Below are 23,635 nucleotides of genomic sequence, written 5' to 3'. Positions count from 1 at the left end.
TCAAACAATTAAAAGTTTCAAACAATCAAACAGCTTGAATTGAGAGTTTGATAATATCTAAACGAACCAAACTTAAACCAAGCTTAAATTGAGAGCTCGATAACATATAAATAAACCAAGCTCAAGCTCATAAAAAATAAACTAAACCAAGTTTGGACAATCATTTCAAAAGCTTGGTTCATTTTAAACTCGGCTCGACTCGACTCGACTCGGTTATTTTGTCAAACAAGCTTGAACACTCCAAAGCTCAACTCGTTTACAGCTCTAAAAATTGCCTACAATTTGCTGACCATTACAACTGTGAGAAATATGGTGTGCCTAGCTCCTATTTATCTCAATTTCTCTATAATATTTTTAAAATTTAAAATAAATTATCTATTTTATTAAATTTAGATAATTATTTTTCACTACACACTATATTAACTATCCTAAAATTTCTATTATTTTTATCTTCCTTCTATTTTTTATTATTATTATTTTTTCTCTATGTAATATTTACTTTTCATTACTTAATCCATTCCTTTTATTTTTTTTCTCTCTTACAAATTAAATGATATTTTAATGTTTAGAGAATGAATTTTATTTCCTAAATTTAAATAAGTATTATTTATGAAATATAAATTTAGAAAATGAATAGAATAGTTGATGTAAAGATTTTTTCACGTAAAATGTAAAATTTAAGGTAAATTTTGTATTTAGGGAAGTTGATGTCAATGCTATGACAATAGTAAATTACTGACACATAGTGAACGTGGTGGAATATTCAAACATAGGTAGGTGTCTATCATCACAATAATATTTTAAATTGATTATTAAAAATTAGATTCATATTCAAAAACTTACTGCTCCGTGTATGGAAATGATATTTAAAGACGAGATATAATTAAAAAAACTAGATGAATACATAGAACTTGGTTACATATTGTTCTGAGTACTCCAAGTCCATAAGTCAACTTCAGTCAAAATTGACTCATGGCCTAGAAACTTCAGAATGATATGAAACTAAATTTGATGTATTGATCTAATTCTCATAATTATATCTATACCTTTAAATGTCATTTTTATATGTTATATTGAGAATAATAATTTTTTAAATATGAATATATTTGAAAATTTTAATTCGTATTTAGAAATTTATTAAAACTAACTGATGACTTTAAAGATATCGGAATAATATGAAACTAAGTCCTATGTATTTATCTAGTTCTCTTAGTTATATCTATATCTATATTCTTGTACATTATTTTTATATGTCACAGTGAGAGTATCAATTTTTTAAACCCAGATCAGATTTTTTTTTTATTTGTAACCGTTGATTTAGGATATTATTGGGGTGATAAATAGAATCCGAATCGATTTGCAATCAATTTGAAAGGGAAAAAGTGAAATTAAGTATTTATCTGGGTGATTAAAATATTAGGTAATTTCTATCCAGTAATTTGCCGATCTAATAATAAATAATGAACTGATTGACATTTTGTTTGTTTGTTTATTTTAGCTACGAACAAAACACTTACGTGTAATGTGACTCTTCTATTCTTCTTATTTAAACTGTCGTCTGTCTAGGGCCATTTTCTATTTAAACGAGTCCTCTTGTTTAATTTGTTTATTTTATCAAACAGTTACGTGTAGTGGGACTCTTTCTATATGATTCTTATTTGTCCTTGCACGACCAATAAACTAATAAACGTGTCACACTGTTTTAGAGAAAAAGCTTGCTGGTGTACTATGTTTGTTTTGTTTCAGTCATTTTTCATTATATTTCTTATTTCTCATTTCTTTTAGCACTACAGAAAGTATAAAGATTTATTTTATTCGAAATTTACTTTTGTACGGGACATGAATTTGTATTAAAGAAGAATATCGCGTCAATTATTGTACCGGGTTGGCATCCCAAGCCCATGAATGGCAGGGCAGCCATGTGGCCGTATTGATTAGCAACGTCGACGACAAATTAAGTTTTTCTTTTGCAAGGAGAGGGGACAGCAACGTGGACAATTAAAGTGGTCTCTAATGTATCACTATCGGTGAAAAAAAGTTGGTAGAAAATAAATAAATAAAACACTTTTAATTCAAGTATCAAATTGATAATTTTAAAAGAGGATAATATCCTTTTAATTAGGATATAGATAATTCGAGTATTTTTTTTCTAAAAAAAAACATTTCGGTATAAAATAGTCTCTCACACACGAGTTACATCATGGTTGTCAGTCGACTTGGATGACTGAAATATCTAAATAAGTATATTCAGTTGACTCAATTAACCTCATTTGAATCATGTTTGGTTGATCAAATCATCTCAATCACTTGGTCAAGTAATCGTGTTGGTATAATGGTGCGGCCTAAGTAAAACAACAAGTTGAACTAAATATCAAGAGACTCACATGCACCCCCATGGTTTTGTAGACCCTACTCATCCCGTCCTCTTGTTAAGATCTTGCTTGCTTGCCACTGTGGTGGCCTCTCTAAAAGCTTTGCTTTCCTCTCCGTATCCATCTTTGATTGCGCCACACCGCAAACTTAATGTACAGCATTCAGATCGTGAGAGCGAGGTCTACCTATAAAATTCTTACATTACATGTTGGTTTTGATTCTTCATCTCTTAACCCCGGCCCCAATGCATGCCTAACGAGGCACACTTAGATGGCTGGATCACAAATTTAATATATGATAATTGATTTATCTATAAATAAATAATTTTTAATTAATAGAATATTATTATTATTTATATATATTTTAAAAACATTTAAATTATTTATTATTTTTTAAATACCTAACGACCCATGCCTAATGCAGATGGATGATGATATCACTATGTTTGACTGTTCAGTGATTGATACGGAGAGTTAATATTTGCCTAAATCACAAAAACAGAGCACACGATTAATGGTCCCTGGTCCCTTTGGCCTTGTTATTTATTTATTTTTATTGATAGAACTGGCCTCAGTTAATTAGGCAACTCTGAAAAACTGCAGACACCAAACCAGAACAGTCGATCTGAGTTCCTCTATTTCAGTTTGAAAATCCAGTACACTTCATCATCTCAGAGACAACTTAAATTCTTTGATCACTATCTTAATTTTAAGCACAAGGTTCACTGTATATATATATACACTAATTTTGTGTATATTGATCTTGATACAACAATGAATACAAGCTTTAATTTGGAAGAGAAAGAAAGCGATTACTGCGCCATGGCGCGGCCGTGGGGCAGAATATTGAGGGCTTCCAACAAGGTGAGCCTGAGCCTGCTCAGGTGCGGCTTCAGGTTCTGGTTCTCCAAGTAAACTCTGCTGAGCTCGTCCCACCCTTTCTTGTGAATGGATTGGGGATCTGTAAACACGGGATGGTCCTTGGGGTACTGGTCGCTCAGCGTGCTCTCATCGGCTTGGATCTGGTAGCTCAAGTACTTGAGCTCCATCTCCAGCGATGGATTCTCGAACGTGTTCTTGGTCAGCCAGTCCAGCTTCCCTATAGGCACTACCTGGATGAAGACGGCGCCTCGGGGGAGGAAGACGATGTTGGCGAGGCCGGCGCCGTGGACGCCGATCAGGACGTCGGCGGAGTTCACTAGCCGCGCGAACTTGCCGATGTCGGTGGCGACGTCGGGGTCGGCGACGCGGACGTCGAAGCCCAGGCTCATGGCCATGTCCGACATCCCCCGCTCGTTGAGGAAAACCCGGGAGACCATGCGAGAGATAATCAGCAGTCGCGGCTTCCGGCGGATGTCCCACTTGTCGTCGGCGACGTCTGCGGCCTCGCGCTCCAGCCCGTACGCCTCCCGCAGCATTGCCTTGAAGTCGGCCATGGCGTAGCCGGTGGGGGACTGGGTGGAGTCGACGCCGAGCTCCTTGTGGAAGGTCAGCCCCGCGACGACGGTCGGGAAGCAGCGCACTGCGTCCTCGTCGGCGTCCGCGTCGACGATCTCGTAGTTGGAGAGCTTCCGGAGGACAGGGCTGAACTTGCTCAGCCACCAGGCCCTGGCGTCGGCGACCACGAACTGGACCTCACCGCGGAAGCGGCGGGCAGTGAGAAACAGCGGGACGAGCACGTCGGTGAAGTCGTGGAAGAGGTTGCCGGCGTAGCCACCGATGGAAAAGACGACGGCGGGGACGGTGTGGTTGTCGGTGCACGCCGGGAGCGGCGTCTGGCCGGAAACTGGTTTCACGGTCCACTCCTTGACGTTGGCGAGCGCCCTTTGGTCGTGCTTCCGGGCGTAAGGCTTCATCTTCCATTCCTGGTTTGTGAGATCAGGACTTACAAAGATTGTTTGGGAGCTTCCTCGCACCCTTACGTCGCCGGAGGCCTCGCAAACATCCGATCGCCGGTTTGTTTCCGCACACATTGGTCGCTTGGCTTCTCTCAGTTCTTCGAGCAGCACTCTGTTTCCTTCATCGTCTTCCCCTGCTATTAAAATAAGCTGTTTTATTCTTTAACAAATATAATTGCTGTTCCATTTCAGATGATTTAGTGCTAAAATTTTCCTTAAAAATTTACCTATCGATACAAGGCGGCGACTCCTATCCGACAGATCCTGTGACTTGCCTGCAACGGAATCAGGGTATTTTATTAAGAACAAAAGATTCATAATACGTACAAAAAACAAAGAGAAATAAGAGGGAGCAAAAGGGGAGGAACAATATCGACCCCTGATGAGCGAGAGGATGCAGAGAGAAAGAACCATGGAGCCTATGATTAAGCCATTTACGACTCTCCTTGGCTCAGACCTTGGATATGACCTGACAGTCTTCATCTCTTCCCCTTCTCCTTCCTGATCTCTTGCAATTCTACCTTGTCCTTCTACCTCCCCTCTGTTTTCTTTTATACTTGCGAGTTGCGATTTCTGCGTCCCGAGGTCATTCATTCCTTGGCGTATTCCGTGCCCACTCCAAACCAATGATCACCTCGTGCTTGTCTCTGTTAGAATCAGACTAGCTCGCCGACAATTTTTTTCTTCGATTAAAACAAAAATAACACCGATGCGAATTGTGGTTTTCACCTGCGGTAAACCTCGTCTTGCTCACGTTCCAGCTTTTGCATGAGTTATTTTTTTCCCCATGATTGATAACGACGCGTCAGCGTCGCTGAGAGCAACCTCTGCAGCTCACTGTTGATATCACCTTCCAATCATCAATCATCCGTACGTAGTTGAGTCAGAGCTACTGTCTAGATGAGGTGGCTGGAAAATTAATTGAATGGTTATGGCTCAAAGGAGATATGTTGGGCTGCCTTTTATATTCTCAAGTAATCAGAAGTTCTTTTATCAAATTTATTTATAGTCAGTGATCAAGTTATCTCGATCTTTGATGGATGTTTGAGACAAATTCAATGAATATATAAGAAACAGAATCAATAGTAGAGTAATAAAATATATATAAAATAAGAATGAAGAACGTACCATGATCTAGGGGATGCCCTTTGGTGGATCGCTGAGTTGATCAAGACGCTACTCGAGTTCTCGTGATTTAGAAGAGTAGATGACTCCAAGCAAGATGAAGAGCTAGATCTGACGGCACCTAGTTGAGCGCGACCTGGATCCGGAAGACGACATGTAGGTCGGGAGCTCGCAGCGATATGCATGCCGGGATATGACATCGACATACAGGCCGAGATATGATATCGACACGTATGCCGGGATATGATATCAGTGCGCATGCCGGGATATGATATCGGCGCGTAGGCCGGAATACAATAACGGCACGAAGACCGAAATACAACGGCGACTCTACAGTTGGAACACAACAGGTCCTATCAAACCACAATATAGCGATGAGGGCTCAAATGCCCGATCAACGATAAAAGCTAAAGGTACTAAGGGAGTGCGCGACAATGGAAACTAGAAGAGCCGATCGACATTGAAGGCATACTACTCTGGCAGAACCGCACCGATAGTGGAGGTTCTAACACCAAATTGATGGTGGAGGCAGCTAGCAATTCTAATCGAAGGTCGACTTGGTGTCGAGAGGGTCGGCTGGTCAAAGCAAGGGTGCTGGTTGGCAGACGAAGGTGACACAAGTGGCGTCTCGTGCAGGGTTGTGGTGGCCTGAGGGGGAGAAGGAGGCGACGGCGAGGAGGGCGGCAGCGCGACGGCTGTGGCGACCTCGGCGACATCGACTTGGAGAAAGAAGAAGACGGTGGACCTATCTTGCGTTGCTGTGGTGACAGCGATGCTGGGATGAGCGGCTTGGGGTGTTCGATGACCAGCGACGGCGTCGATTGTGGCAGAGCAACGGGCATGAAGAGAGGATGGAGCTAGAGATAGAGAGGGAGAGCGGTGGCTCACCAGCGACGAGGGAGATGGCGAGCACCCATTAATGACAACCTAGTTGCGGGAGAGAGAGGAAGGGACGATGGCATCCTCGTGTAGGTCCATGCGGTAACGGTGGTTTGAGGGGGAGAAGACATCGACGTGCTTGGCTTTCGTCCCCTCCTTTCATCGATCCCAAAGACCTAAAAGGAGGATGCACAGTGAAATGACAAAAATGTCCCTCATTTTTCCCTTAATTCCTCCTAGGCTCTTAAGCTATATCCATATCACAAGTCTCCCTTTCAAGTCTAATCGAAGGAGCCGCAAGTCCGACTGACTAGGCCAAGCCTCACGTAAAATGGAATCGCTACTGAATGCGGAATCAGATCACTGGGCTCATCGTATAATGTCGAACGAGTAGCTACGAACGGTGAGCGCCTGGTAGAGCAACGAGAAAAATAAGTGTTGACTGAGTGACGAAAAACAATGTCGAGCGAATGTCAAGTAAACGATCGGTCGAATGCCGAGGGAGATCGAGTGATATCGAGAAGACGGTCGGGCGATGTTGAGCAAAGCGATTGGGCTATTATGCAAATGCCAAGCAAGAAGTAAAAAACAGGTGTCGACCGGGTGACGAATGTAGGGGCAGAGCGACAAGTAAGATGCGAGTGGCGAGTGAGACGTAAACGATGAGTGCCGAGCAGAGCGGCGAGTGCTAGACAAAGCAGCAAGTGAGACACGAATAATGAGTGTTGGGCAGAGTGACGAGTGAGGCATGAGCGATGAATGAGGTGAATGTCGACCAGACGACTAGTGTCGAATAGAGTGGCAAGTGAGACCAGCACCTGATCAGGGAGAGAGCCCAGCCGACTAGTTATTGTGCCCGACCGAGAGGTCATTGGCCATGAGATTCCTACTCGCTTATAACTCGCTCTCGAGCGAGAGTCTGGAAAGTCGACCGAGAGAATTCGATCGAACGACCGAATGGTACACAGCGGATGCCAAGCAAATGAAAGAATGCCGAGCGTGCGTATAAACGAAACAAAGTGAAAGACTGAGTAGTGTCGAGCGGGAGACCAAAAAAATACCGACCGAACACTCAAGAGAGCACCTAACGGCTGGAAAGACGACGAGCGAGGGGTTCCGAGCACGCGATCAAAAAAATGTTGATTGAGCAATAGGAAGAATGTCGAGTTGGTGGAAAGACGACGGGCGACGAGAAAATGTTGATCGGGAGACAGTGAACCACAATCGGGCGACTGAAAAATGTCGACCGGACAATAGAGAGAATACCGAGCGGATGGAAAGATGACGGACGAGTGATTCTGATCGATCGGCTAAGAGTATTGACTGGGCGCCCAAAAAATATCGACCGGGTGACCGTAAAATGTGACTGGGCGACCGAAAAATACCGATAGAGCAATAGGGAGAATGCCTAGCGGGTGGAAAGATGACGAATGAGCGATTCTGACAGATTGGCTAAGAGCATTGACTGGGTGCCCGAAAACTGTCGAGTGGGTACGAAGCCTATGTGCTTTGTGAGCTGAGTTAGGAGCGAATCCTGAGAGATAGAAGGGAACAACGTTGCTGCACCGAATAGGCGTGAAGCCCATGAGCCTAGTGGGCACGAAACCCGTGAGCCTAGCAGAGAGTGGGACGAGTGCTAACCGAGCAACAAGTGTCAAGTACAACGGTGAGTGAGATGCAAATGGTGAGTGCTAGGCAGAGCGATGAGTGAGACGCGAATGGTGAGTGTCGAGCAGAGTGGCGAGTGAAATGAGTGTGAGCGTCGGAAAGAGGAGCAAACCCGACCGACTAGTCATTATGAGGTCATTGGTTACGAGAGCTCACCCGAGAGGTCGTTGGTCGCGAGAGCCTTGATCGTTTATAGCTCACACTGGGGTGAGAGTCTGGAAAGCCGACCGGGAGGTTGATGGTCTCGAGAGTCTTGCTCGCTTATAACTTGTACTAAGGTGAGAGTCTGGCAAGTCGACCGAGAGGTTAATGGTCATGAGAGTCCTACTTGCTTATAACTCGCACTAGGGTGAGAGTTTGGAAAGCCGATCGGGAGGTTGATGGTCGCGAGAGCCCTGCTTGCTTATAACTCGCACTGAGGCGAGAGTTTAGAAAGCCGACTGGGAGATCGATGGTCGCGAGAGCTCTACTCGCTTATAACTCGCACTGGGGCGAGAGTCTGGAAAGTCGGTTGGGAGGTCGATGGTCGCAGAGCCCTGCTCGCTTATAACTTGCATTGGGTAAGAGTCTGGAAAGCCAACCGGGAGGTCGATGGTCGAGAGCCCTGCTCGCTTATAACTTGCACTGACGTAAGAGTCTGGAAAGCCGACCGAGAGGTCGATGGCGATACTCCGGTCTGAGACCGATGGCGATATTTTAGTTCGAGACCAATGGCGATACTCTGGTCCCAGACCGATGGTGATACTCTGGTCCCAGACCGGTGGCGATACTTTGGTCTGAGACCGGTGGTGATATTCCGATCCGAGACAGGTGGCGATACTCTAGTCCGAGACTAGTGGCGATACTCCGATCCGAGACCGGTGGTGATACTCTAGTTCGAGACCGGTGGCGATACTCCGGTCCAAGATTGGTGGCGACAGCTCAACCCCAAACGGGGGAGGTTGGGCCTTGATATTAGTGAATGCTGAGACCGTAGTAATGACTAGCCTAGGAGCTATGTCGCCCGACCGATGATCTATCTCGATCCCTCGACTCCTGAATACCCATGAAGTCAGGGAAAAAATATAATGAAAAAACTAACATGTTGTCCAGCTGAAGTTTCAAGTTAATCCCTCTACTCCCGAATACCCGTGGAGCAAGAGGAGAAGATAATATGTTCGTTAGAATCCTCCAGGACTATAATAATGGACGAGAACTTTTCAACGTTGTTCATATTCACATTCCATAACAGGTGGAGACGTTCTCACATACGGTGTCAAATTGATTCTATTCAAAAGTTGAGTCAGACGAAGGTCGGTGAAGGTGGTGTCGGTGTTGACGGAGCGACGACTTTGACACTCCCTATATGCGTGCGTCGGAAACTTGGACCCCACGTGGTACTAGAGGCTTGTGATAACTGAACCGGTGATACTTGGGTCGTGCACACACCCAGACAAGCACACGGAGTGTTTGAGACCAAAAACCAGGGAAGAGGACCCTGGCACCGACCCTCTGACACTCAAGCCAGGTCCTTTTTCTAGTGAAGTAGTGTACAAAGGAAGGAAAAAAAGGAACTGCTGAAGATGTGTGCGGATGTGCGCGTACCTGACCAATGAAGAGGATCCCCCTTTTTATATGACTCTGCCTGCCTCTTGAGCATACATGCTACCAGAGAATGTCGGATGTCAGGGCGTGTCGGGTGAGGGAGGATGTCTAGCAGCCTCCCATTGGTAGAAGGAAAGTTCCATTCTTATTGTGTGACGACACACTGGAATATTCCCTGACTTACTGCAATTATTCTCTTATACGAGATTACGATTCTTTGACAATGTTGTCGCTTAGTGTTATCGGTCCTGCCCAAGTTCAACCGTAGACAGCTTGAGATGATTGCTCAAATGCGGTGCAAGAACTGAGCCTTGATGCACTAACCCGTGTACAGCCGACCAAGGAATATCAAGGGACTACGCCTGATCGAGATGAAGAGAATGAGTTGTGTAGAATCTGTCGGGAATCATCTGAGACTGTAATTGAGTATTAAGCCTGCATAACTCGATCGGGGAAGAGTCGGTTGGGGATTGCCTAGCATATGTGCCAGGGCCATATGTAGAGACTGAGCTTGGATAACCTGAGCAGTATGTAGCAGGCCGGGAACTAGTTAAAACCTCGGTCTGGGGCTCAGCCCTGAGGACCCGACCTATCTGTGATCGATCGAAAATTACGGTGGGTGAAATGGAAAAACTGAACTACCACCTCTCCTTGATTGTTGGCTATCACATCCTCTTTACCCTTAACTTTATTATATTATCAGATCCTCTATTTACACACCGGATCAATCTAGTTTCTTACTTTTCTTGCTCAGCAAAGCAACAGAAATTATTTTCCGAAGCAACAGAGCAGCTTAGATTTTGACAGAGGAAGACAGGAGAGTTGAGATTTTAACACCATTCCAGTACGATGTTTCCAGATGATCGTGCTCCGAGGTTTTTCAAGAAAAGAATGAATCCCTTGCCCTTAATTTCTTATTATTGTTCTTTTATAAACATTTCCCTCTTTTTCACCTTTCTTATTAATGAGGCTGTCACGTGCACTTCTTGATTTATCTTGGTGACCAATAGAAAATTTCTATGGGGTCGGACCGATCACCCTCAGAGATAGTTAATGAGACTAATTGAGATTATTATTTTTTATTAATGAGACTGTGATATTATATTTATTAGAAAAGATCTTTCGCCTAGTGTCTATATACATGACTATTAATTCACTTCTTTTATCTGTGCCTATTTTTCACGTATCTATGAGTTTATAATAAACACTTCATAAGGAGCGTTGGATATTTAATGTAGGTCATAATAACATATCGAGTTAATATAGTAATTCTTCTGGCAATAATTCTACTAATCAGTTATCCATTAATTCTACCGATTGGTAACTTAGTAATCGCCCGAGTGACAAGATGCTCGAGTTATGATACGTTTTCTCAAAAAACCTAAGAAGGGTACCTGAGCACGATGACTCTACTTTAAACCCGCTCGGTAAAATTTAGAAACGATAAGAACTTCCCTAATAAATAAATTGTCCACTCTTGATTGATAATTACCCTGTGTGATGTATTATATTAATTTTGACTGCCACCTCAGGTACCATTAACTTCTGACCCCACGTGGCAACTCATGTGGAAGGCCACGTCACTAGATAACTAGGATTCTTCATTATTCAACTGTCTCCGCATTTTATATGCAATATCAACTACAAAATGCATGTGGCCCTCGCGTACCTCCTACTTGAGTTGAGGAAGACTTTTGGAATATGGACAGCTCAAACAGGTCGCCTTGTTCGCCATGTGTTTGGTATATTGCAATCATCTACAGGGATGCTTGCGTTGAGTATGATAATCACAAGAATTGTAGTTCCATTATATTGATCTCAGATTCTCAGTGTAGAGAGTTCATCAATGGTACAAAGAACAAGGATCCAGTCCAGATATTTTTACCCAAAAAGACTCTTGCTCACTAAGTTACACTCTGCAATTCCTTGTTCTTGTGGCTTGGTGGAGTAGAACAGCTTGCTTTCTTGTTCTTGTTTTTACTCATCCTGCCAGTTGCCACCATTTTGTTATACGAGAGAGGAAATAAGGATCGATCTATTCTGTTTTGTCCTGAAAATTATTGAACAAAGAGGCATTTTATTAGTACGAAGCAGTGAACTTCTTGCAGGTATATCTCCTGTACATCAACAATCTCAATTCATTTACAAGTTGGGAACTACTGACGACGCGCGTGAAGCGTCACAGCCCCAGAAGCTGCCAAACCAAAACAGTCCTTCATCCCCTATCAACTCCTCCCACACCTTCTCTGATTCCACCCACACTCTACCTTCATCATCCACCAGCAGTCCCTGCAGCACCTTCTCAGCTTCATCCGCAAAAGAGCTCCCCTCGCAGAGATCGCAGAGGTGTCCTTGAGCTCCGTCAACTGCTGCTGCTTTCCCGTCCATCTCCTGCCTGCTCCTGCCATTCTTCTTCAGCCTTTTCCTGATCCGCCGGAGAACAATTCTCGTCGACTTCACCGGTAATCTGATGAAAAGGAAGAGCGTAACTCGGAGGAGCAAGCAGGGGCAGCAGCAGCATACCACCACGCAGTCGACGGCCAGCAGGCCGCAGTCCTCCGCAGCAGTCTGCATCGGGCTCTCTGATCTGAAGCAGAAGAAGAAGAAAGAGAGAGAAAGGAGAAGCCATTGCTTAAAAGAATGGCGCTGGAGATGAGATGCAACAAGCGACTAAACTTGAGGAGGCTCCCAAGGCTTGTTATTTAAGTCACTTGGAGAAGGCCACACGCCATTTCATGCCCTCTCTTGCATGCTAATACTTAAATTCTCCAAAGGAACACGATATCCCGACGACGACGTATTCCCTACAATGAGATTCAACGATGCGATATGGAGTGTTTACGCAAGCAAATCAGAGTGTTTACACTGCGCACAGATTCTCAAAGTCCCTTCCATATACACAGATGAGAAAATCATATGCAATGTAGTTGAAGGATGACTCTAGAAATATTAAAAGCCTGAAGTTATTCATATATATGTAGCAGCACTCAGAGAGAATTCGGATGCAAAAATATAAAGAGGAGGAAGAAAAAACTGAATGCCTTTCGATCTGATGAGAAAATTATTCAGCGAAACAAATTGCCACAGAAGTCAATGAGATCTGACCATCTTCCATGATTCTATGAAACTGCACTAATATATCCCAACTCAACCTCGATCACTATTTCCTGGCAAGGATTGACATCTGACATGCTGGTGAATGGCATTTTTTGAACAAAACTGTAGAATTCTCAAGTCAGGAATACAAGTCAGTGACTGGAACATGAAGATGATAGAACACTTTTGCTTAGCTAGTTTCTGCTAGAAAAAAGTGGTTATATACCAAGTTGATAGAGAATAAGTGAGAGAGGATTATAACAAAAAATAGACAAGAACACCTTGCTTCAGAGAAGCTCATGCCTGCTATATAATTGCATAGCTGAATTGAAATTTGCAGTTCATTGTTCACCAATGACAGGCTCAATGTCCTTAAGAAGACCAACAATTTGCTGCATGGATGGCCTCTTGGATGGCAAATCAGCTGTACATAGATAAGCAATTCTTAGTGCTTCCTCCATTTGTTTTTCAGAAGCTCCTGTTTCCCTTATTTTCGGATCGATCAATCTTGCTAGCTCATTTCTCCGCACCAATGCCCGTGCCCAGCCGACAAGATTAGTCACCTTGTCTTCGGAATACTCATCGTCTCCAATAGGTTTTTTCCTTGTAAGAAGCTCAAAAAGCACCACCCCAAATGCATAAACGTCAGATTTCATGGTTGCTGATGCATTTTCTGGATCTGAAAACTCTGGAGGAGCATAACCTGCAGATCCATGAAATGTCGCATTCCCACCGTCGGTGCTAAACCCGACCAAACTTGACAAGCCAAAATCAGCTAGCCTTGGTTCCATAGACGAATCAAGGTAAATGCTACTGGCCTTCACATCTCGGTGAACAATCATGGGGAAGCATCCATGATGAAGAAAAGCCAATGCCCTCGCTGCGCCCAGAGCAATTTTGTGTCGGAATCTCCAAGTTGTCAGTCCATCGGTCGTGATGCTCTGTGCACAGGTATTATCTTGATCCCACGTATCACTAGTCCAATCTTCAGTTGATTGTACACCTAGTGGTAAATCATGAAGTAGATTCTGTAGGTTCCCATTCTCCATATAATCATATATCAAAATTCTTTGTTCTCCGGCTAAACAATAACCAGTTAAGGGCACTAGATTTGGGTGCTTGATCTGCCCGAGCCTCTCGAGTTCTTGTGCAGCTTCCTCATCTGTCACAGATGCTACATGAACCAGAACCTTCATGGCGACATGAATGCCTCCGGGAAGAAATCCTCGGTAGACTGGCCCAAACTTTCCCTCTGCCAGTAAGGTTCCTCTATCAAAATTGGAAGTTGCATTCAAGAGATCGGTAAAGGTCAAGTTCAACAGTGGCTTTTCAAAGACGACGACGGGGACTGAGCTTGCAATCTTGACATCTGCAACCCAAGTTGTTGAATCAGTCTGAAAGTAGAAGGGACCAGAGACGTTCTGCTCCTCGTTGTATGACAGTTGCTTGATTGTCCATGGCCCTGTCCTCCTTCGGCATACAAGTGCAAGGAAGATCAGCACCGCTGACGAAAAGAACACCGATAAAGCAATGGCAAATCCTAACTTGAGATCAAGACGTTTCCTTCCCTTGGACACAACATTATCTGGATATACTGCAATGGGGCAGTCACTTTGTGATCCTATAAATGATGAATTCAGCATTGCTGATGGAAGTTTCTCAGCACAGTAAGTAAGATTGTTGAAGGAAAAATTGAACTTTTCAATCCTGGGTAGAGTCTCTTGCAAGGACTCTGGGATTTCACCCGTGAGATTGTTCTGCGAAAAGTCGATCACTCGCAAGCTTCTGGCGCCAAGCTCAGGAATGCTTCCAGTGATATGATTCTGTGAAAGGTCTAATACCTTCAAGTTAAGCATTTGAGAGATACCAGATGGAATACGGCCAGTGAGATTGGTTCTGGAGAGATTCAGATACCGCAGTGCAGAAGGCAGTTCTATGTGAACAAATTCTTGGCTAGAAAACTTGTTAAATGCAAGATTGAGATGATTCAATGATCTCAAGTCTCCCAAACCGAGGAAGAACTCTCCGGTGAGTTCGTTCATTGACATATCAAGATAGATCAGCGACGACGAATTGGAGGTGAAGCTTCGGTTTACCTGAGAAATGAGCCCGCGGAACTGGTTCTTGCTCAGGTCCACAACCTGCAATGCCTCTCGGAGCCCCTCGAGAGACAAGTCCCGGAAGAGATTTCCGGAGAGATTGAGAAAGGCGAGCGAAGGTAGATTGGATAAATCCGGCATCTTTCCAGCAAACCGGTTCCCAGAGAGATCCATAGTGGTTAGGTTCTTGAAGGAAGAACCGAATCCAACTGGAAGATTTGCCCCCAATTTGTTATTGGAGAGATCGATTGAAACCAGCGCGACGCATCCAAGAAAAGTCTCCGGAATGCTCATCTCCAAGAAGTTGCTGCTGAGATTAAGAAACCTTAGGTTGGTGAGTGAGCCCACCTCCCTGGGGATCTCGCCGGAGAAGCGGTTGTGAGAAAAGTCGAGGCTTTCCATCAGCTTGAAGTTGCCGATGTTGCCCGGCAGCGACCCCGCGATGTTGTTGGCGGAGAGGTCGAGGCTGGCGAGAGAGCCGCACAGCTCGCTGAAGTCCGATGAAAGGGCGGTGATGTTGTTGCCGCTGAGATCCAAAACACGTAGCACGCTAAGCTTCGCGATGGTGGTCTCGGGGATTGGGCCGGAGAGACCGACGCCGGAAGCCACCAAGCCGGTTACTTTCCCGCACTGGCACTCGCAGGAGACCCCTGGCCACGAGCAAACGTCCGACGAACTGTCATTCTTGCTCAGCGGCGGCGCCCCCATCCTCCGGAAGAACTCGGCGACGAAGAACGCATCCGTGTTCGGCTCCGGCGAGGCCGAGCACCTCAGCAGAAGACAAACGGAAAGGTAAACGGCAAGGAATCCAGCGGCCATTCCGAGCCAAGGATAGGCAGCGGGAGCAACACAAGGCGATTTCACGCAAAGATGAGATTTTTACATCTCCTTTCTTTCTCTTCGTTCCCGTCCACCATGGCTGCAAGCCTGCAAGCCTCGTAAGAATTCAAAAAGGCGATTAGAAAGGAGACCGACCTTACGGAGATAATCATGGCATCAGAGCACCTTTAGGCACCAAAAGGCTCCCTCCGTCTTTAAAGAATGGCGAGATCGAGGAAGCTCAAGCCGTGGTTGTCTTAAGGCTGACACCAAGACACAAGCACAGCACGCGCAGGTGAAGGAAGTCAGATGGAGGAACTTGAGGTTTTTGGGCGTGAAGAAAGCACCAAGCTTTTCTTCTTCACTCAACTTCAATCTCTGTTTTTGATCCATGAGAGCTGGACGAGGGCTCGTAATAAATGGGGAGGTGCGAAGTAAAAAGTGGTAGATTGGTAATCCATTGTAGACTTTATGGCTTCAGCTGGATAGCAACTGGCGCCACTTGAATCGCATTGAGCAGATTTAATGAGATTGTACTGCTTGCTTAAATCATAAAATTTGGAAAAGCAAAGCATTCAAAGCAGGACCCATCGCCCATCAATAAGCTGGGTTTCATACTTTCATCTTCTTCCAAAATGTAAATGCTCAGAACTGACCATTTCCAGCTGTGAGCTGTGTGGGTGGGGCAAAAGTGAGAGGCTAGATTTGGGCACCCAGATTTAACCCCCAACGTGTTATATTGTGACTGGATTCTCATAACTTGGACATTTAGGCAGCCTCCAAATATTTTCGTCGAATGAACATTATTCAACATATCTTTCAGAGTGATCCGTCCAACGTACTTTTAGACCATTCCATGGTGTAGAAATTAACAACTAGTTACAAGCATTATATAAGCTAACATGTCATCTAGCTTTTAGAAGTTAGTAATTTTGACCATGTAGAAGCTAGGTTGTTCCATAGAAACTAGTATCTAACTTCTACAATTATAGAAGACAACATCTAACTTCTAAAATAGTAATCTTATATCATTTTAATTTTATTTTTTTAAGTGATATACTGATTAAAACAACATTTTAATGAGTAAATCAAACGATTTAAACTTCATAATACTCATTACATTTCAAATGAATATAATTTAATCATGATCGAACGTGTATAAGATAGCATGTAGCTTTTATAACATGTAACAACAACTGACTAGCTTCTAAAAGAGAATAATTCAATACGCTAAAATAAAATTAGGATCTATTAATTATTTTTTTCATAATTGACAAAGTCTTATAATATTTTCTTTGTTTATTATTCTATCAATTGGCGGAGTCTTATAATGTATTTATAAATTATCCGTTTATGGGCAAACCATAGCAATCAATAATTTTATTGTTTCATCCTTCATCGTTTCTGTCCAATCTCATCTCTTTCATGGCACTCTCGGAGATGCTCCTCGGGGTCTTTTCCATTGATTTCTTCAAGTTCTGCATCTCACACATGAATAGTTGGAATTATGGATTTCTTGGAATGTCTCAAACTTCGGTGTTGTAACGTCTGTCTTCTTCCACATGTTGTTGCCGTCGTCACTCGAAAGAGGAGGCCAGCGGTTGTTGACCTCCCCTTCCCTCAGCCTTCTCCACCAATCGTGTCATCATCATCACCACTCAAAAGAGGAGGCTAGCTGCTACTGACCTCCCCTTCCCTCTTTCTCTCCATCGTTCCATAGTTTATTTTCTTACGAGCTAAGTCATTCTCTCTTTTTTTTTAATTCCTCATTTTTTTCCAGCAAGCCTAACAAAAAAAAGCCGAAAAAAAAACAAACGAAGCTGCCTTCACCGTTGCAATCCCACCTCAAAAATCATTCCTTTCCGCTACTAGCCGCCCTCCTTCCCATGTCTTTATTCCTTTTTATTTTATTTACGATGTCAGATAATCAACATCATGGCCAAACACAAAGTTCAGAATAATATCAAAGTTGTCACATCATTGGATATATTAGAAATTAATGCTCTAGTAAATTTGATTGGTCATATACTCAGAGAAAATGTCAAATTTATCTTGAAATTTGGCATATTGGTATTCAATGTCCTAAACAATTTGACGTAAATTTCATTAATGGTCCTGTAGTTTCAAGACAACCAACTGCTTCACAAGTCTATCCTAAAGTCCTTTCGTCTATGCCAACTCGCGGTATGCCCCGAGAATTTAAATTACTAAATGGTATATTGACACTAGAGTAATTCATCATTGTAGGTCTGATGAGACTGGATAGAGGGGTGAATAGCCTGTAAATTAAATTTAAAATTACCTCTTGCTATTTACACTTAGCAAAGATGAACACACGTTAGTCGAACAAATAAAAACATAAACTAAATAAAGAAGATGCAAAGAACTTTACTTGGTTACAATCGAGGAGATTGTTAATTCAAAGTAATAAGAGCTCATTAAACTTCTCTTTCAGTGAAGCGGAGTTGCCTATTACAGACGTTTGACGACCCAAATTTACAAAGTAGTGTAAAGAAATGAAAGTGCAGAGTTGTTAACGAATATTGTACTGAACTATGAGGACCAGAGTACTATTTGTAGCCCATTGGTCGAAAATAGTCATTTGCTGACGTGTCGCATTCCGGGCGTCTAAACTGGTAGCCTTGATCCACTTCGCAATGGCTTCCTAATAATCTTCTTATCATTGTCCGAGCATCTGAATCCGATCCAGGTGCCTGCAGAGTCGTACCTGTCTTTGACGAGGCCCGAAGCGAAAATAAAAAATGGCCCTTTTGTTGATAAATAATTGTAATGTTCAGTTTGCAAATAATAAATACACAAAACACACAAATAAACCAAAAATAATGTATTACATCAATAAAAAGTTAATAAATATTTGAAATAATTACATAAACACTACTCGTCTAGCTGTTTTAGAAGCAAAAATGTTTATTAAATCTGCATAATCTAATTGCCGGACTATTTCTTTCTCAATCGATAACATTGCTAGCCCATTTAGCCTATCCTGTGACATTGTTGATCGAAGATAATTCTTGATTAACTTCAACTTCGAGAAACTTCTTTCTGCCGATGCAACTGTTACTGGTATGGTTAACAAAATCTTATAGGCAATGTAAGTATTTGGGAATAAACCATTTAGTTTTGCCAGAGATTGTAGCATATCAATTGCTCTTTTTTCATTTGTTAAATAGCATCTCACGACCATCAACTCTGAACACAACTCATCACCATTAATATCTGAACGTCCATCGTGACTCAAAAATTGTTGAAGCTCCATACAAGACTTCATCAAGCTAGTTAAAGGCTCACTCTTCAACTTCTCCAAATTCAATAAAAACCCAAAAATCTCTTGATATTGTTTAAATTGTTCAAATCGAACTTGAAGAGAAGATCGAGCTTGATCAATTATAAATAGAAAATATTCAACTCTAAAAGACTCTTCACTTGATCGTGTCACATTATCATTGTCACTTTCATCAAATTGTTTCTTTCTTCGAATGATGCGTTTTTCTTGAAATTTAGGTTCAATCCCCATTTCACTTGCCATTTGTTTAGCTTCATTCATGGAACTAGCAAACCCTTCTTCTCTGAACTCATCAAGAAATTGATCAAGTCCTTGTAACAAATTGATCGCAATATCAATATCCATATCTTCAGATTGAATAAACTTACTCACGGTATTTATTGCTCGTAACAAGTTATACCAGATTACTATTCCAAGCAAGAACTCAAAACTCTCAAGATCATATAGGGCTAAGGTCTCAGCATCACTCTTTGTTTTAGAATCTTCAGCAACTTCTGCCAAGTCAAGTAAAGCATCTCTTATATGTACAATTTGCTCCTTTATGGCTTTTACACTTTCAACATGACTTTCCCAGCGAGTATGTGACAATGGCTTAACAGTCAAACCAGGCACCTTATCTTTAAAAATTTTCCATCTCTTTGTAGAGGAAGAAAACAATATGTAGATGCGTTGCACCACTCCAAAGAATGACTTGGCTTTAGGACAACATTCCACCATATCAACTAAGGCCAAATTAAGACTATGACAACCACACGGTGTATAAAAAGCTCTAGGATTTATTTCAAGTAATCTTTTTTGTACACCTTTGTGTCTTCCACTCATGTTAGATCCGTTGTCATACCCTTGTCCTCTTATGTCATCAATGTCAAGCCCAACTCTAGTTAACGCATTCATAAGTTCACTTGATAACCCAAGACCTGATGTGTCATCCACCTTCAAAAACTCAACCCAATATTCTTCTACTTTTGGTGTGTCTGTTGAATCATCCAAGCATCGTAGCACTAGAGACATTTGTTCTTGATGACTCGCATCTGGAGTACAATCAAGTATTACTGAAAAATATTTTGCATGTTTAACTTTTGCAATGATTGACCTTTTCACTTCATTTGCCAAAGTTTCTATCAATTCATTCTGAATTTTGGGACTAAAATATGTATATTGAGATTCCCTTGCTTCACAACGTCGAACATGCTCTTCCATCACTGGATCAAACTCAGCAATCATTTCTATCATTTGCAAAAATAGCCCATTATTCTCGACATAAAGTTTCTCATCATCCCCTCGAAAGGCCAAAGTATTTTTAGCAAGTACTTTCACAATGGAGATTATTCTTGTTAACACTTGCCTCCAATGTTGTCTTTCTTTGTTGATTTGAAGTTGCATACTGTAATCAATTGTTTGATTTTTTTTCAGCCTCTTTTCTGATTCAACCCAAGCAATCATGCAATCCATATGATCTCTACTAGCTTCATGTTGTTTAAGACTTCTATGCATATTACGCCAGTCTTTGTATCCATCATTAGCTAAATTCCCCATTCTACTCATCATTTGTTCAGTCTTGAACAACTTGCAACAAAAGCAAAATATTTTATCCAATGAAATAGAATATACAAGCCATCTTCTATCTATTGTTTGTCCATTTGTCATTACCCGTGTATAATGCGATGAATCAAAATGTCTATTGTTACTATCCTTGGGAAACAAAAAATCATTCACTCTTTTTGGACCCATTTCTATTAAGTAATCTCTCAATTTTTGACTGATGTTATTCCAATTTTCAGGATCCTGCAAATTCAGAGTTGAATCTAATTTTTCATGTTGAGAGTCTTCTTCTAAGTTTTCATTCGACTCGATCAAATTGGTAGCCTCAACCAATTCCTCATTTTCATTGTGACTTTGTTCTTCAATCACCAAATTATCACCTAATTCCTCTCTTTCTATTCTGCTATTTCTCCTAAAATATTTGTTAATATCACCGGCTTGACTTTGAATTAATGCCTCCTCTCTTTGTTTCATTTTTTTCTTTTGAGCTCCAGACATATATTTAGGAGGCATTTTTAATATTCTTTTATTATACCTGCAAGGTATTAAAATTAAATATTAACTCAATAATTCTCTACATTCAAGAGTAACAATATATGATGTTAAATTTTTTTGGATAGTTTTCTGATAAAAAATTGATTAAACCAAACGACATTTAATAAAAAGAGGCCGCTACAATTAACTGACAATGTATATAAGAATACTATTAGACTAATTTCAAATTTTCAATGAATAAGAAAACACATTATCTTACAATTTACATAATATATTTATATAAGCTAATTGCATATTCAAAAGATTTGATCACCTAACTGATTTTCTAATAGGTGATATATACAAACAACGTAACAAAGTAAAAGACGTAGCATGGAAAATCATCAAAAATGAAAAGGAGTTTAACATTTTCTAGAAAATCATCAAAGTAAACTAATTGCTAGTTCAATTATGAATTAACAAGTCTGAAACTAGAATTGATAAAAGAAAAAAAAATCTGTGAAAATGATAGCACAAAAAGTAAAGCAGAGATCAAGAACTGATAAAAGAACAATGGAGAAAAGAAATACCATCCAATGACCTAACTAACCTTTTTATGCGAACTAATAAAAGAAATATCATCCAATTATCCAATACAAAAGTAAAGCAGAGAAAGTCTTAAAAAAAATTAAAATTTAAATATTTAAACTTAATGATGCACAAAAATAAAATCTTATCAAATTGTCTAATGTAATGTTGAAATCCTATGCTAAGTCTAATATTCAAACTAAACTCTTTCTTTGCTTTCTGCAAGTTGAAGCACAAGAAAGAACTTTGTTGTAGAGGTGATAAAAATGAAAATAACTAATTGATTAAATGTGAACTGAAATTGAGCTCTTATCTTCATCAAAAAATATGCCCTAAACAAAAGGCCAATGCATGCTTCCACAATTCATATTAGACATAACATAGTAATTTGATTTGACATTAGCTGAAAACATTCTAGAGAATCGTTCAATGTACTCACGGCATATGAAGATTGAGAAAAAAAAATTGGAGGCTTTCCTAAATCTCGAGATAAAACAAAATAAAAACTTTATCGACCAAAAAGAGGGGGGAAATCATCGTCGTCATTCCAGATCTAAAAGAGCAAAGCAACAAAAAAAAAAAGAATAGGAGAGTTCGGAGGAGGAACCTGATGCAAAAAACAAAAAAAAAGCCAGCAGAGATCGCCGCTCCAGGGCACAAATTCGGCTCGACACGACGCAGTAGGGAAGAGAGGCCGGGAGAAAACTGAAAAGGGTTTAGCCTTTTACTTTGTATAATAAAAAAAAAATTTTTTTGGGCCCCTTCCTGGGCCGGGCCTGAGGCGGTCGCCTCTCTCGCCTCGTGAAAGGTCCGGCCCTGGGTGCCTGGATGCTACTGACGTGGACTCTGAAGTGGATCCTCATTGCAACGACTTGAATAGGCGCCTGACTTGGCCCCAGCTGATTCGGGTGCTCGGATCTAGTCCGGGCCCCTGGATAAAGTCAACTTCACGTTGACTTGTCTAACTACTTCAGTCTCTTGGGTGATTCTCTGGCCATCTAAAGTTAAGCTCACCTGAACCTAACTTAGACCTTTTCCTCGAGAAGTCTTCCTCTTCGGTTTCTCATCCTTCAGAAATGTTGCACGCATCATTTTCGTCCACCAGTGTACTCTTCCGCATCACCTTATCCCTTGGATATACCAAGCCCGTCAACTTGATTCTCATGTTATCCTTCTTGCTAGCTACGTCTTCCTCTTGACTTTTTATATTTCTATGTTCCTACATACTTAGACATAAGACATCAAAATCGCATAATTTAACTTAACTTGGTTGATCACACCAAAACTAATTTGGAGTACATGCAATCTCCTCTTTCTTAATGTGCATCAATCCAACTTAAGTTAAGGTTATAACAAAACAATAAAATAGAATAAATTTAAAATTATTAAAAAATTTCAATCAATTCAAAAGCATGTAAGGGAAAATCAAATAATATATCTCCTCCTTAATTTAATCCTTAATTTTCTTCCCCTTTGATCACATTAAAAACATATCAAGGAAAATTGAAAAAATAATTAGAAAAATAGTAAAAACTTTTTCTAGGGGTTTAAGACCGAATTTACAACTATTTGTATTGTTACCGAAATTATTTTTCAAAAATAATAATTTTTAACAATTAATTATATGTTTTGATAAAAATAATTTAAAAATTATTCTTAAGTTTTGAAAAATGTTGAAAAATTTGTTTTTGGTCAAAAAAAAAAAAAAATCAAATCAGGAGAATATTTTTCCCAGCAAACAAATTTTATTTTGACCATAAATATTGAGCATAAATAGCCATTTTCAAATTTAAATGATTAAAAATAAATTTAGAGTCTTAAAAATCTAGTTGATTTTTCTAAGCATCCAACATATAACAGTCTTCATCTGAAAAATTATTTTTTATAAAATTAATCTCTAAAAAATTTTTAAATTCCCTTTTTTATCAAAAATTTATAAAAAATCATATAATTGTAAAAAAAATCTTCATTTTTTTTATTCTAACATAAAACCTAATTCATTATCATAAAAATTTAAGTTGTTGAGAAATAAATTTTTTAAATATTTTTAATCATTAACATTTTTTGAAAGAAGATTTAAAAAATAATAATATAACAGTCAGAAAATTTTAAAAATATTTCTGTGACTAGATAAAATCATCATTTAACACAGTGAAATTTTTTAACTCAAAACATTTGTAAGTGTAT

General features: G+C 40.8%; 3 protein-coding genes across 13 annotated transcripts; all 3 read right to left on the bottom strand.

Annotated features, from left to right (window-relative positions):
- Positions 1–2,977: 2,977 nt before the first annotated feature.
- LOC121980443 (alpha-1,3-arabinosyltransferase XAT3-like) lies at positions 2,978–4,879 on the bottom strand. Of its 10 annotated transcripts, none has more exons than XM_042532494.1 (3): positions 4,648–4,879; positions 4,498–4,545; positions 2,978–4,407 (listed from the first exon to the last, which is right to left on the bottom strand). In XM_042532494.1, the coding sequence occupies exons 1-3, from the start codon at positions 4,862–4,864 to the stop codon at positions 3,185–3,187; spliced, it is 1,488 nt and encodes a 495-aa protein (XP_042388428.1). In that variant the 5' UTR covers positions 4,865–4,879; the 3' UTR covers positions 2,978–3,184. The 10 variants fall into 10 exon arrangements, with proteins under 10 accessions (XP_042388428.1, XP_042388437.1, XP_042388481.1 ...); XM_042532503.1 differs by having other exon boundaries at positions 2,978–4,404; XM_042532547.1 differs by having other exon boundaries at positions 2,978–4,420; positions 4,728–4,854.
- Positions 4,880–11,668: 6,789 nt separating this feature from the next.
- LOC122042410 lies at positions 11,669–12,100 on the bottom strand. The gene has a single exon (XM_042602523.1). The coding sequence runs from the start codon at positions 12,098–12,100 to the stop codon at positions 11,669–11,671; it is 432 nt and encodes a 143-aa protein (XP_042458457.1).
- Positions 12,101–12,746: 646 nt separating this feature from the next.
- On the bottom strand, positions 12,747–15,932 carry LOC121980429 (probable LRR receptor-like serine/threonine-protein kinase At2g24230). Of its 2 annotated transcripts, none has more exons than XM_042532464.1 (2): positions 15,727–15,932; positions 12,747–15,648 (listed from the first exon to the last, which is right to left on the bottom strand). In XM_042532464.1, the coding sequence occupies exon 2, from the start codon at positions 15,538–15,540 to the stop codon at positions 12,964–12,966; it is 2,577 nt and encodes an 858-aa protein (XP_042388398.1). In that variant the 5' UTR covers positions 15,541–15,648; positions 15,727–15,932; the 3' UTR covers positions 12,747–12,963. The 2 variants fall into 2 exon arrangements, with proteins under 2 accessions (XP_042388398.1, XP_042388402.1); XM_042532468.1 differs by having other exon boundaries at positions 12,747–15,640.
- Positions 15,933–23,635: the final 7,703 nt, after the last annotated feature.

The sequence above is a fragment of the Zingiber officinale genome, chromosome 1B, assembly GCF_018446385.1.
Source record: "Zingiber officinale cultivar Zhangliang chromosome 1B, Zo_v1.1, whole genome shotgun sequence".
NCBI lineage: Eukaryota > Viridiplantae > Streptophyta > Magnoliopsida > Zingiberales > Zingiberaceae > Zingiber > Zingiber officinale.
The sequence above is the reverse complement of the archived record's forward strand: the minus strand, read 5'-3'. Positions and strand labels throughout refer to the sequence as shown.